Genomic DNA, 14,014 nt, shown 5'->3' on the forward strand with positions numbered 1-14,014 from the left:
TATTTTTTCGCTCGCCATTTTCTTTTGCGCCATTCCCCAATAACGGAATGGCTGGAACAAGTTACTCTAGAACAGCCACTTAATTTTGCCCCGTGGGTTGATGTTGTAGAGAGCATTAACTGTAGTTGTTGTTGGTATGGAATTGGGATCTCTTCTTTATGCTGAAAATTAATTACCGGTAACGATCTTATTGCTCCCCAAACATAATCAATTATCCAAGTCAAGGGAATTAAGGAAATGTTTTATAAAGAGGAAGTGTTTTAATTAAAACAAATTCTTTCAACTAGTTACAATACAAAGTGGACAGAAACCAGATTGAGAATTTATATGTTGACCGTGGAGCTTAAAAGAGAAGCTAGGTAGAAGTAAAAGTGCACAAATACAGACAAATTTATTTACATCAAGGTTTGATATTTCACAAAATGTACACAAAAATAAAAAAATAGTAACAAAACACATAACATGTATTTTCTTATGTGAAAGTACTCACAGACTACAAATCTACATGTATTATATGAAACGAGTTGTTCTGTTGGTTTGAGTCAGACTTCTCATCTTTCAGGTCTGTGATGTTGCCCGAGTTTTTTGCCAACTATCAGTTGATTGGTTTCCAAACAAACATGGTCTATTGAAACCAGTGATAGTATCTGTTGTAAACATGTTCACATTTTAAGTGCCAAAAAAAATCGAACCTTTACGTGGTAGATAAACTTGTTTATCGTAGTTTAAAATTCCGGCGTTATCTTTGCGATAGGAAATTATGTTATGCGAGGAATCTTTTATGTATAGTATGAATGCGCGAGTGTCAGTTACATTTATCGAGCGTTTGCATTGGTCCAAAATTCAAATGAATGCTACCTCTGTGATATGGACACCTCCATAATATGGACACTCTTCCCTGCCTCTTTGATATCCGTATAAAAGCATCGTCGTACAAGAATGCTTTTTTTTAAAAAGTGGCTCAACTGTACCAAACTTACTAGATTCTTCTTAGCTGACTTACACTTGCTAGAAAAGCAAACTAAGTGCCACTATACAATAAATAGCTGATTGACTGTTCATAATCTGGAAACATTTTACCAACTATGATTTTACATTGTCCATGGCAGGAACTGTTAGGTGATGTTGTCACGTCACTTTGCATAACCAAGGAACTTTCTTCGTAAACAGACAACTTTTTCCCAGTCGTCTGTTTTAACCTGTCCTTCCAGCTTGCTGCCGAGTGCTGTCTGTAGATTTCTCACAAGGGTTTTCTACGTTCTAAGCAACCTTTATTTTAGTTGCTCCTTTACAGAATTTGGAATCTTTTCGAGTTGAAGCAGCCTGTAGTCTTCCAGTTCACTTTGTCCAGCCTGAGGGTCACTCTCATTACTGTCGCTCACCAGCTGCCCAGATCCTGAGTGAATTATCACCTTGTGTTCTCATATCGTGGTCCATTGTATTTTCGTCATCACTGTCATTCTCAGGGTTTGCAAATTGACGTTGGCCAGAGGTTGTGGCCAGTAGAGGAAGGCTGGGGTGGAAACTGGTAAATAGAACAACAAGGGTTATACCTTGAAATTACCCATTCAGTGTATATAATGCAGTCACAAATTACACTCTGTTGTACGGAATGATGTTTCTTGGAGGTTCTACTCTCTCTTGTTTGGTTTGAAGATGAAAATGGTCCAATAAAAATAGATACCCGGTAATATGATAAAGCGTACCGTATTTTCTCAAATAAACGCCCCCGGCGTTTATTTCAAACTTGGCGTCATGAACCCGGCGTTTATTTGAAGCCAGCGTTTAATCGGGGCCCGGCGTTTATTAACGGACTGCAATTTTCAGCCAATTTTTCAGACTGATTTATTGTTACCAATCTTCGAGACCAAGGGGCAGTTTGTCAAGGCGGGACGATTTTTCTCTTCCTTCAGCCCCAAAAAAGTGTCCCTGGGTATCCAAAGGTGATTATTTCCCACAGTTGCACTATAACAGATTGGATAGTTTATGTTGCAATCGAGATTTGTGACAAACAGAATATATTTACTTGTTAGCTTGACCTCAAATAAACGCCGGGACCTCGAACAAACGCCCCCGGCGTTTATTTAAAAATAGGGCCCCAATGGGTCCATGTGTTTTGCTGCTAGAGCAAAGTCTTAGGGAACATGTTGATGAAAGACAAGTGAGTCGAGATTGAAATCCAACGTCTTTTATTGTCTGTCACTTGTGTGCAGGTTAATAATTGCACTATATTGTAGTCACTTTGTGTTAATTCAATCCTGATAATTTTACAGATCAAAATTCAGAAATTATAAATAATCGCACGCGCACCGGCGTACAACAACAGAAAGACGGCGTTGAACGTAACGCAAAGTTCATTTTGAAAGCGAAAGTTTACAAATAATTATTATCATTCGTCAGTCATCCCTTCACGCATGAACACTCGTCGAATTTCAGTGTCTTCACAACAAGATCGGAAGATCGATAAGGACCAATTTTTGATTCTGCGAAAGTTCGTTTTCTTAAAGTTTTAGAAATTTGTGAAGTTGGAGGATTCACTGAGGACTGCGTAGCCGAAGATGCAGTGGCTCGCTGGACATCAAATTCTATTTTTCACGGCGTTTAATTAATCTTCACAAAATAAACATGTGGCGCCAGCGCGTCTGGCAGTCAAAAATTCATTTTTCAAAAAACTTTCCCTTTCCAGCTATTTTAGCGGGGCTTATACTATAGTACCTACCTGTCAGTCGTAGAAAAGCTGAAATTTAAGGATGAACTGTTTATTAAATGAAGACCGTATTATTTTTTAATAACTAGTAAACAAACTGGTCGCCACGCATTTAAACACGAACTGACGAATGTTGCATCTGATGCAGTGAATCTGGTGAATGAGAACTTCCTTTAATATTTCTTTGTTTTCGACGGTGTGCACCACTGAATAAGTTTCTTTCCCATTGTGATGTTACTAGTATTAATTCGTTTCTAGCTGTCTTTTATATAGCTCGAATACAGCTACAATTAGCGGTGCAGCCTACCAGCATGGTATATTCCTTTCCAGCTGTCTTTGCGTGACAAGTTACACGTTCATACATTTTATTTTAAAATATGAAGTTCAGAGTTAATACAGTACTAGTATGCTGTAGACAGTGTAGACAAGGTGAGGGTAAGTTTATTTTCAAAGCGAAAGTTTACAAACTGTGCACTAACCGGTCCTTTGGAGAAAATATTTATGACCTTCGGCGAGGTTCCAAGTCTTCGCTCTTTTCGTAAATGATGAAAACTGCAGAATAATTTTCTCATAAAACTGGAGTGGTCGCGCCACAGTTTGTTTTCTTTCCCAATGCGATATACTTTTAAATCGGTTTTCTGTTTTCCAACGTGTCCAACGTGGTTTGCGTTCGAATACTTTGGCCCGTAACTTCGAATGCGATCAGCGCTACGGTTCATTGGTTTCGATTTTGTTTGTTCATGGATTTGATTGACATCGGTAGTTCAGATTTCTCCTCTGTTACGGCACTTACACCTTACGGACCTTACGGACCTTACGGCACAAACTTCAGCTCTCAATGTGTTTTGCTTGCAGCCATTGCGGCTGCAGCAAAACACAAAAACTAGCAAATTTGACCCGGCGTTTATACGAGGCCGGCGTTTAATCGGGGTCCGGCGTTTAATCGAGAAAATACGGTACACCCAATTTCATAACAAATAATTATTAGCAAAATCTGTGACCCCCATTTTCTGACCAGAATTTTTCATTGAGTACTTAGCAAGTACATCTTTTCTTATTGCAGTTTTCAGTGAAATGCGTACTCTGAAATTCAAAATCCAACAAATGATTGTGTTTTTCGCTGCCGTCAATCATAATTTTGGCAACAGCTAACGAACCATGAAAAACAGAAACAAACAAAATGGATGGACCAATCACAACCGAAAGACTTGACCCTTTGACCCGATTGAAGTGAACTTCTGTTTCCCGAGAGGTCCGCTAAGATGATTGACGGCAGCAAAAAGCGTAAACCTTTGGTTGAGGATTGAATTTCAGAGTTCACATTTCACTGAAAACCGCAATAAATTACCATGAGCTGATCCATACATGTGATTATACTGAAACCTCCCTACTGTACATTAGCTACCTCTATACAAAGGTCAGATACAATGTAATTTGTCCTTATGGTGACCACTAGTGGTGGTGGTGGTGGTGATGATGATGGTAATGATACTTGGTATGCATTTTACAAGCCTTGATGCATTTACAATTAAAAAAAAAAATTATTATGTATATTATACCTGGCACCATTCACAAGGTCACCATGAGCCACAAACTTTGTGACTGGCTGTAGAGTAGCTTCTGTCGTTGTGCCATCATTAACAGGTGGAAGTGTTGAATCCCAGATGGAAACAACACCATCAGCATTACCAGATATTATGTACTGCCCAGACCTACATATTGGAATAAATTAATAATGTAAGTGGCCCAAATAGCTGACAGTTCAACTGTGGTTTTTGAATGTCACTTTTGGCTGCTTTCCCCCTTAACAAACTATGCTTATAATAATGTTTGTTGTCATGGTAACCACCGAGTATAATTATCAATTTCACCATCTATCTTTAATGATGGCTTGATTACCTTGCAAACCCATAAAACTAACCTTAACAGTTGTTTTACTGTTTCTACTTTTTTTTAACTTTGGTTCTAAACTCTACACTCTATGGCTTTACGTTTTCAGTACATCTCTATTTCAGAGGGGATTTAACATGATAACATTTCTTGACCGGTTGATTATCATGTTATGCCCTTGTTATGTGGGGGGGGGGGGGTAGAAGCGCCATTCACATCAATTTACATGCATAATGATTTATTAATATTTTTATACCTGTCAATATCAAAATATACCCTCTGATTGGTGTCCACTGAGCGCATCATACAATACAGAACTGTTCCAGGATTTCGCACATCCCAGCATATGATTTCATCATCCTATCAGAAAAAAAGCTTGAGATCTGCACGATTTCAACAAAATTATTAAGATCAATAATAGGTACTTAGGAATTGCAGTAAGTCATGTTCACTACCACACTGCCAGTTGTACTTTATAGAGTGTGTTGAAGGCACAAGTGTAATAACTGGTCACAAATGTAATAAAGTCACAAGTGTAATAACATTTGGTCACAAATGTAATAAAGTCACAAGTGTAATAAGGTCTGGTCACAAATGTAATAAATATTTCACACACAGACACAAATGTGAACAGGGACTATCACTTTACATCTAAACAACACCTATGCTGGAGAGCTTGTCTAAATGGACAAATTAGTCATTTATAAGGTCGTTTTTTCAATAAGATGCTTCAAATGTTCTAGGAAGGCCAAAAAACACCACATATGAATCAGTTAACATTTCATTTTACTTTATTGAGATATTCACACATAGATGCGTTTAGGTATTTTTTATGTAATTTTTAGTGCTTTATTCATAAGCCTCATATATTTTGATGTATTTCTTTTGTTCGTCTTATGTCAACAATTGTTATCAGTAACCTACGAACACTTAGGGTGATTTGCCTGTGGTTTCATAAGAAGAACAGTTGTCAATAAAAATACTTCATCACCATTTAACGATCTCGTGGAATTTTAAGAAGTCTATTTACCTAGTGACAGTCATTTTAGCATGAAACCCAACTTCAACAGCAGAAGTTACAATGCGACCATACTAACTTTAATATCGTGATAGCAAATCTTGGCCAGTATAGTGTTATTCATTTCGTCTGTTGGTGCATTTACGATATACTCGAACTAAACTCTAGCCATGGTTAAATGAAAGCCAGTCTACGCTGTCTGGCCATTTCTTGAATAAATCCCAGCTATGGCAAATCGACCATACTCCAATATATCTAGGCTTGGTGCCATCTAGGGGATTTTTTTGCCTAATTACTTTATGGTTGAATGCAATTCCATTTGAATATGTTACTGGTTGAGAGCAGTGCTTTATCTGACGTGGTTCAACCGAACCAATGATTAATATGTCCATTTAGACAAGCTCTCCAATATAAATGTTGTGTACATGCAAAGTGATAGTTACTGACAACATAATTTCAGTGACAGGTGCCGTTCACATTTGAGCCTAAGTGTAAAATATTTATTACATTTGTGACCAAACCTTATCAGGTGCGTAGGAGGGGGGGTTCGAGGGGTTCGAACGAACCCCCTTTGGAGGTCAATAATAGAGGACTGAAAACACAAACTGTTGATTTTCAGCTTTTAGCAAATAGTGGGGGAATGGAAAACAAACTTTGAGTGTTGCAGCTTTTAAATTACCCTACAAGAAAACGCTTTAAGTATCGGGAAAGTATTAAATTGTTAGGAGAATGGGCTCTCCTCACTAGATCACTGGCTCTCATTCATATCAAGTATGATATGCCGATCTGGACGAAACTGTCAATCTATTTCAAGGCCTCCACCCGAGGATGATGCAATTTTCAAGTTTGCTTTACGAGTAGTCCTGTAGTGAATTAGTAAATAAGTGGCCTCAATATATCCTAGTGACCTAGTATTATATGTAGTCAAAATAATCTCGTCGTTAAAAAACATTTCCTAGTAAACAGGCGTTCGGGATGTGATAAATGGAGTATCAATAGACAAAAGGAGGGGAATGCAATTTCGGGAGACCCAGGTGATACGTGCATATTTAGTGCATATTGACGCTTTGACGCTGCTTTTAGTACATTTACGGTAGAGCCGGGGGGTGGATAGCCTCCCACGCAGTCGTTCTTAGGGGCGATCGCGTTGATCGCCCCCAAGAAGGACTGCGTGGGAGGCTAGGGGGTGGGGCTTAAGCATTAACCAAAAGATGCCTTTGCAGCACACGTCAAGCTTTTGTTAAACGTTTAGTGTACTAAGCCGGTATGTATATATGAATGTATCAAGTTAACAAAATGCCGGAAATATTGTTATTTTGAACTCCATCGAGTTTGAAATATTGACGTGCACAATGCTGAAAATAGCATTTCCGGGCCTCTAGATTTCAAATGATTCTGGGGGGACATGCCCCCAGACCCCCTAGAAGCTCGCGCCTTCGGCGCTCGTATTTAATAACCCCCAAATAAATATTCCTGTCAATACGAACACCCTTCCAAAAACCTCAGCTACGCGTCTGCCTTATTACACTTGCGACTTTATTACATTTGTGACCAGTTATTACACTTGTGCCTTCAACAGAGTGGAACCTCAATTTGATGAACCTCCATTTAACGAACGATATTCTTCACCCCAGTGATAGTAAAATACTGATTCTGCTGAATCATTGTTGTGGTTTCTTGCTAATCAAGGATGGTATGGTAGCTAAGGTTGACCTGATATCCGATACCAAATATTTGGTACTGTGATACCATGAAAATATCAGAAAATAGCAATACTAGTGAGAAATATCAATGCTTACGATACACAATCAATACTGCATGTGACCCAAGTCTAAGGTCGTCTGGTCAGCCCCTAATGTTTATAGATTTGTTATTGAGCAAGGCCTGAGTAACAATTACAATGTTCTTGTCAATAAATATTGAAATCTTTGAATTCTTTGACAAGATGTTTATACATCATCAAAAGGCCAGTTTTGCATTGTTTTGAAAAACTGGTATTGGCCCATCCTTAGATTGGTAGCTAATACATCAAAGGGTACTTCTTGGCATTTATGATAAGTTACCCCAAGAGAATCTCTGCAGGGGAAACCAGCACAAGAACGAAATATAATGACTCAAGCAGGCATCCCTGCCAGGGAGTCGCTGAGTCGCTTGTCTGAATTTCAACAGTCATGTCTGGTATCGCTGTTTCATCTGTCATTCTCAGCCTTTTTGTCACTCCTTGGAACTTGGCAAGAAAGGTTATGGTTTGTCAGAATTTCATTTTTGTGTGCTGTTTCTACTTTTTGGGCCATGTTGCCCGTTAGAATTTACCCTGGCAGGGCCTTGAGCAAGGTTCTAGACTCAGACATCTCAATACATAGTCCAGATCAAACCATTCAATCCAGAAACCAAACATAGCCATATTGGTTTGACAACTGTAATGCAATTTCAATTCACACACCTTTCTACCCCCACTGTACAGCTTTGTCCCATCAGGGGAGAACATGACATACGTAACTCCGCCCTGCTGTCCTTGGAGGAGAAAAATTAGCTCACCATCTGAATCCGAGTAGACACCAACTGGTGAGGAGGAACAAAATTCATTATCAAGGTTTAAAAAATCTTTCTACTACTGAGCTTGAGTTAGTGTGGTACGGTGACCTAACAGCTAGTACAGTGGAACCTTGATATAATGTAGGGCAAAGGGACTGGTGAAATATGTTCACTATAATGAGGTTTTGTCATCTGGAGGTTCTTTTATATATATTTTACTTTTAATGCCATGGTCGAAAAATATTATTTGTTTTTCACTGAGGCCCTCGTTACATAGAGGTTCGTTAAATTGAGGTTCCACTGCAGTGGCGGCTCTAGACCTTCAGGTAAGCGGGGGGCTTGAACATCTAGACGCCAAGAATAAGAGGGGGCCCCCTCATGAAAGTAATTTTTCTCAGCCCTTAGTACAGGCCTTGCTTTGGCCCAAAATTAAGATGGGGGCCCCCTGAGTCCCTCCCATAGATAAGCCACTGCACTGTATGATGAACTCTGGATCGTCTACATTTGAGCCTGGCCTGCAGGGGCGGTGCTTGCCCAAGGGTATATACTCTAACATTTTCGTTAATTGTCATCTGATAAACTTAGGAAAATGACAAGTGCATGCCTTCCATTGACTTTTTCAGGCCACCTGAGGAAAATTCCAGTGCACTGATAATTTCTTCAAGCTAATTAACTAAGGATTATTACAAAGATGGAAGGAACAAAAATAATATTAATTAATTATTAGTCATGCAGGTGTCTTGCAAGTGTCTTGCCCAAGACTCGATTCTGAGTACTGGTAGGTACAGTCCACTAACCATGAGGCCATTGCACCTCCCAGTGGAATCAAAGTGAAACAAATATTGGTTCAAGAAATCAGTGTTCCACCAAGTGATGCAAATTCAAAGGATATGACTTTTGGTTGGAGTTATCGAAAGGTTCAAGAGATCGAGGGTTTGAGAAATTGGGATTCCAATTTATTTCTCATTGATTTAATTTAATTTACATATTAACTGAATTTGATTTATTAATTCATACCAGATTTTGAGTAGGAGCCCAAAGCATACATCCCAGAGTTGTCCGGACTGAATGCAATACTTGAGATGATTCCCTTCTGACCTTCCTTTTTAACTGTAAAAAACAATGACATACATGAGATAGTGGACAATAACGTGGATTTACTGTCAGACCCGGAACTGTTTTTCTCCATCAATCATTATTTTCATGTTTTTATTTTAAGAAGAGTGTCATCACGTGTAAATCATATTTGTCATATTTAAGCACAAAATGCTTAAAGATATTTTGGTTTTTAAATGTATAAACTAAAAAAGCCTTAAGGACTATTTACCATGTTAGGGCTATAACAGCTCTAACCCTAACCCTAAAACCTAACCCTAATGTCAAAACCAGCTGCAATAAATATTTCAGTGTAATTTGTACTTTAGCGTGACACCACCAGACAATTTAGGTTTTAATCCTTGTTTATAAGACTTGTGTACATGATAAATTTGATACAAATGTTCATCAACTTTTATCGCATTTCATAGAATTTTTAGTTCATATTTATTAGCTTTAATTTTATTTTTTACGTTTATCTCATTGCAGGATTTCACATATAACTTTTCAAATTACACACCTGTTGTTGGTCTCTCCTGGAAATCTCTTCCTGGTCGAGTTGTGTCAAAAACTCTAACCATCTTGTTGAAACCGCAAAAGATTTGACTGCCATCCAGGTTAAATGACACACAATTTGCAGCAACAACTTCATCCTTATTATTAAAACAAAAAAAAATTGCTAAAAAATTTATGATAAAAAAAAAATTTATGATCAACATGTAAAGATACAACTTTCTATTAAGTTAAAAATATTTCTACGGAGTGGGTTCAGAGCCACCTTAATTTTTTAGAAATTTCAGGTGGCTTTGAAGTTGCTCTGTAGAAATTTTCTTTACTTTGCAGAAAAGTGTATCTTAACATGCTGATCAATGTCACATAATAAAAAATGGGGGTCACCAATCTCGTTTTTGAGTTATAAGCACTTAAAGCCAAAATTAAGGGTGTTTTTAATAGGTTAAACTGTTGCTATTGTAACCAGTGACATCAAGAAAATAACCAAAACATATTCACCAATCATTGGGAAATTTATTTGATACCATTTCTGCAGCAGCAACTGATAAAAATTTGTTGTACTATATGCTGTTAAAGTATTAGTGCTGAAAAATGCTACCAGCCACCTTAAGGGAGGTTCTACTATAAACATGAAGTCTTACCAAGTGATTGTACGTTCTGTAAGTACATCTTATTGTTCCAGTAAAAGCGTCCCACATGTGGATAGGATGGTTGCGACTGCTGCTCAGTAAACTGTAAAAAGTTGATAGTTTACACATTAGTCATTCATGAATACAAGCTGAATCTGAAATAATTTATTGGATATTTACTTCTGCTTTCAGGGTTTGTGTGCATAAACAGAGGGTTTCTTTATCAATCCTGTAAGACACAATAATATTCTTGTTGATGCACAAAATTCTTAAGGTTCTTGCAATGATCCTGCAGTGACCTTGGTGGATCCTCAAGGACCTTGCAAGATCCTGTAAAGAACATTTTTTAAAATGTTTATACTGGTAACATTCTCCTCAAATCCTTGACAATATGGAAGGATTTTTGCAATGATCTTTGCCAAAAATCCTTGTCAGATCCTCTTTATATCGAAGGTTGTTACTAATAATACCTTCCTGGCATCCTTTAATGATCGATCCTTGAAAGATCCTTACATTCTGCAGGTATTTGGATATCTTTTAAGATTGCACAAAGTTTTTTGACTGGGTGAGGCCACTATTAACTGTTATTAATACTAGCAACCTTAATACAGCTGTCAGTACAAATTTCACTTGCCATTTGTCAATTAAGACCTTATTTAAAAAGTTCCTACATGTATAACATACCAGCATGTGTCAGGATCAAGGGATGACATAAAGGGATACCAACAATAGTCATAAACAGTCTCTCCCTCATGCATCTTTAGTACTGACACCTTCAAAAAATAAGGAAAGTATGAACTTAGTACTGTTTAAGAGATATTTCACATAAAGTAATGAAAAATGTCTTGCATTATGAGTGTCTTAATACCATGTTCATAGATGCCAAGTTTTTTGGCTGGCATGGAGTGAGAAATTGAATTGCCCCGAAGGAGCATTAGTGAGACCCAGAGGAGGTAACTTCTAGGGGGGTCTGGGGGTATATTCCCCCAAAAATTTTTTAAAAAAGTAAGTTGTAGAGAAGCAATCTCCATCATTATGGGCAAACATTTGTTGTTTTTAAACTCTTCCCTACTCGATTAGCGTTCATCTCTACCAAAGTACAGCTGAAAGTATATCTCTTTATTTAAATTAATAAGACTTTTTCCTCAAGTTGTAGTATTTTAAAAAAGCGTGATATTTTGTCTGAATGGCGTGGTTGCGTGAGATTAGGTCAAAAGAGTGAGTCTCACGCCAAAAGCGTGAGACTTGGCATCTATGCATGTTGCAGAGTAGAGAAGGATAAAGAAAAGGAGGAGGAAGAGGAGACTGAACAACTTTGACAAGTTGTATAGTTTTGGGTGGGGGTGTGCCGCAGGGACTACTAGAACCCTTACCCTATACCAGACAATGTCTGGCAGCTGATTTTTGTAGCCATATGCTAGACTAGACACTAATAATCCCTATCCAATCCCAGAGTTGCTTTTTTAGAACTGCATCAATATTAGTGCTTTTAATGGAAAATCGTCTGCCAACAATGTTGCTGCAATAATTTTATTTACGGTATGTTTAGGAAGGCCTCCTCCTCCTCGTCTGAGTTTTTATTCCTATTTTGTACTTAATTTTTTATACCACTTATTCTACACCCTATCACAGACAGACTATACTGCTTGAAAACCATAACCTTCATAGCGGCACATAACCATATAGCTTACCGGTATATACAGTATGAGAGCACCCCCCCCCCCTCCCAGCACGTCATTTCGAGGTTGCACCACCCACAAGTATTTCTTGCCTATAAGTTAACTTGTATTCCTAGCAGACATACCATTTCTGACAGTCCTTGGACAGCAACTCCACTGTACAATTCCACAGGGAGGTTAAATATCCGTAAGATGTTGTCGTCACTGTTTGTCAGTAAACAAGAGCCATCAGGTGACCTTAAGAAACAAAAAAACAGTTAACTCTTTCACACTCCCTAGCATGTTTAATTTGGTTTTTGGGAGGGATACCTAGCTGTGCTCTCTTCACATTTTTTTAGAGGAGTTGCTCACTTTTTGAACCCTTACCCTATTTCAAGCCAACATATGTGATCTTTTATACCCTACTTTGTGTTTTCTTGCCACCTCAGTAAGCCTGACACAATAGGAAGGGTCTTATGGGTTTTTTTTAAATACAGCAGAATGCCTATTTCTCAAACTGCCAAGGGAAACAAAAATTGGTTAAAAAAATCAGGGAGTTTGAAAAAAATTAGGGGTAAAAATGCAGTGTTCAACTGAGGGAAGGGAAAACACTTTTTTTCGTGTTATCAGGAGTTTTGAAAAAATTGAGGGTTTAAGAAATCTGGAATCCACTTTACAGCATTCAAAATGTTTAAGACAAGTGACTCAGGAACTCAACCCTTCCCTCTACCCTTCCCTCTCCTCCCTCAAACCTACACCATACTTACCATTTACAACCCTTGAGAAAGTTTGAAGCTGAGGAATCAAAGTCTTGCCAAGCTCCTGTTACTTGCTGAGGAACTTCACTGAAGTTATAACGCACTACAGAGAACCTAGCAAGAAAAACACACTGTAAATTCAAACTCAAAATGATCATGCATCAGACTTACAATGATTGTAATTAAAAAATTGCTTTGATTGAGAAAAGAATTAATAACAACTCCATTAAATGGTGACATGATTTTGAAAATGTAGCTTTGAAGCTACAGTGTAGGCAGAAGCAATCCTATTAGAAAAATGTTCTTTCAGTAGTCTCTCAACCAATCGAAAAGAAAATATGAACTAAATTATTCGGAGAGTTTGTTTCAGTGTGGTACAGGAATGTTGTACGCAATCAGCTATTCATAGGGCAAGTAACAATACTGTTTACTGACCTTCTGAGATAAAAATTGAAACTCTGCGAATCCCAGTTTGAAATTTATGAATAACAGTCTGAATCAGAATTTCAAATTCAAACATCACACTAGGCCAAACACCTCCCCCCCCTCCCCGCACCTCAAGAAATAACACATACATGTAAAACCCCAGTTTTTGCTTCACTCCCCTTGCAGAGCTTCATAATCAGGTAGTAATAACATTGTAACAAGTAAAAAACTAGGGAAATCATACAGTTCACTTCTGTAGTTGTCTTCTGATTCCATTCGAATGTCTCCTTCAAGTTCGCGATCGGTTGATTTTTCCTCGCAAATTGTTGGCCTTGAATCACTGTCGCCTTCATTTTGATGAAGACTTTGAACAGCAACTGCCCCGGATAGTTGCTGGTCTTCCGGGTGATCATGCATTTGTGTGTCTCTTTCGAGTTCGCAATCATTTGATTTGTCCTCCAGTTGGCTTGATCGAGAATCACTTACATCTCGAGATCCAGCTTGATCAAAAGTTTGCTTATCAACCTGAGTGGATTGATGATCTACCGTCAGAGCTTCATCCGGAAGCCCTTCATCTTGAAGGATCACTCCACTGTCCTCGAAGGCACTGTCAACAGAATCTGTTGCACTGGCTTTTTGCGGAGCAACCGTAGGATCTTGCAAACAATCAGAACTTTCTTCCACATTTTCCACTTTTTCAGCTTCAGCTGGCTCCTCTAAATCACCAGAATCAGTGGGCCTAGACATCTTTTTTAACCAATATTCACGATCATCCCGCCATGATG

At 38.2% G+C, this 14,014-nt stretch overlaps 1 protein-coding gene across 2 annotated transcripts; it reads right to left on the reverse strand.

Annotated features, from left to right (window-relative positions):
* Window positions 1–372: 372 nt before the first annotated feature.
* On the reverse strand, window positions 373–13,983 carry LOC144664521 (telomerase Cajal body protein 1-like). 2 transcript variants are annotated; one of them, XM_078525694.1, is made up of 11 exons: window positions 13,474–13,983; window positions 12,813–12,917; window positions 12,192–12,303; window positions 11,072–11,160; window positions 10,400–10,490; window positions 9,766–9,898; window positions 9,171–9,260; window positions 8,059–8,180; window positions 4,854–4,957; window positions 4,267–4,419; window positions 373–1,525 (listed from the first exon to the last, which is right to left on the reverse strand). In XM_078525694.1, the coding sequence occupies exons 1-11, from the start codon at window positions 13,974–13,976 to the stop codon at window positions 1,369–1,371; spliced, it is 1,659 nt and encodes a 552-aa protein (XP_078381820.1). In that variant the 5' UTR covers window positions 13,977–13,983; the 3' UTR covers window positions 373–1,368. The 2 variants fall into 2 exon arrangements, with proteins under 2 accessions (XP_078381820.1, XP_078381819.1); XM_078525693.1 differs by having other exon boundaries at window positions 8,059–8,177; window positions 9,168–9,260.
* Between the last annotated feature and the right edge of the window lie 31 nt (window positions 13,984–14,014).

This window comes from Oculina patagonica, chromosome 8, assembly GCF_052425735.1.
Source record: "Oculina patagonica isolate OP01 chromosome 8, crgOcupat, whole genome shotgun sequence".
Taxonomy (NCBI): domain Eukaryota; kingdom Metazoa; phylum Cnidaria; class Anthozoa; order Scleractinia; family Oculinidae; genus Oculina; species Oculina patagonica.

Bases quoted from the DNA above. Each gene is read 5' to 3' on its own strand.
- LOC144664521 (XM_078525694.1), bottom strand. From the start codon at position 13,976: ATGTCTAGGCCCACTGATTCTGGTGATTTAGAGGAGCCAGCTGAAGCT. The intron at 9,899-10,399 runs GTAAGACTTCAT...TTTAATAATAAG, and splicing joins ACAGAACGTACAATCACTTG to GATGAAGTTGTTGCTGCAAA. The intron at 4,958-8,058 runs GTGTGTGAATTG...TTTTTCTGATAG, and splicing joins TGTACAGTGGGGGTAGAAAG to GATGATGAAATCATATGCTG.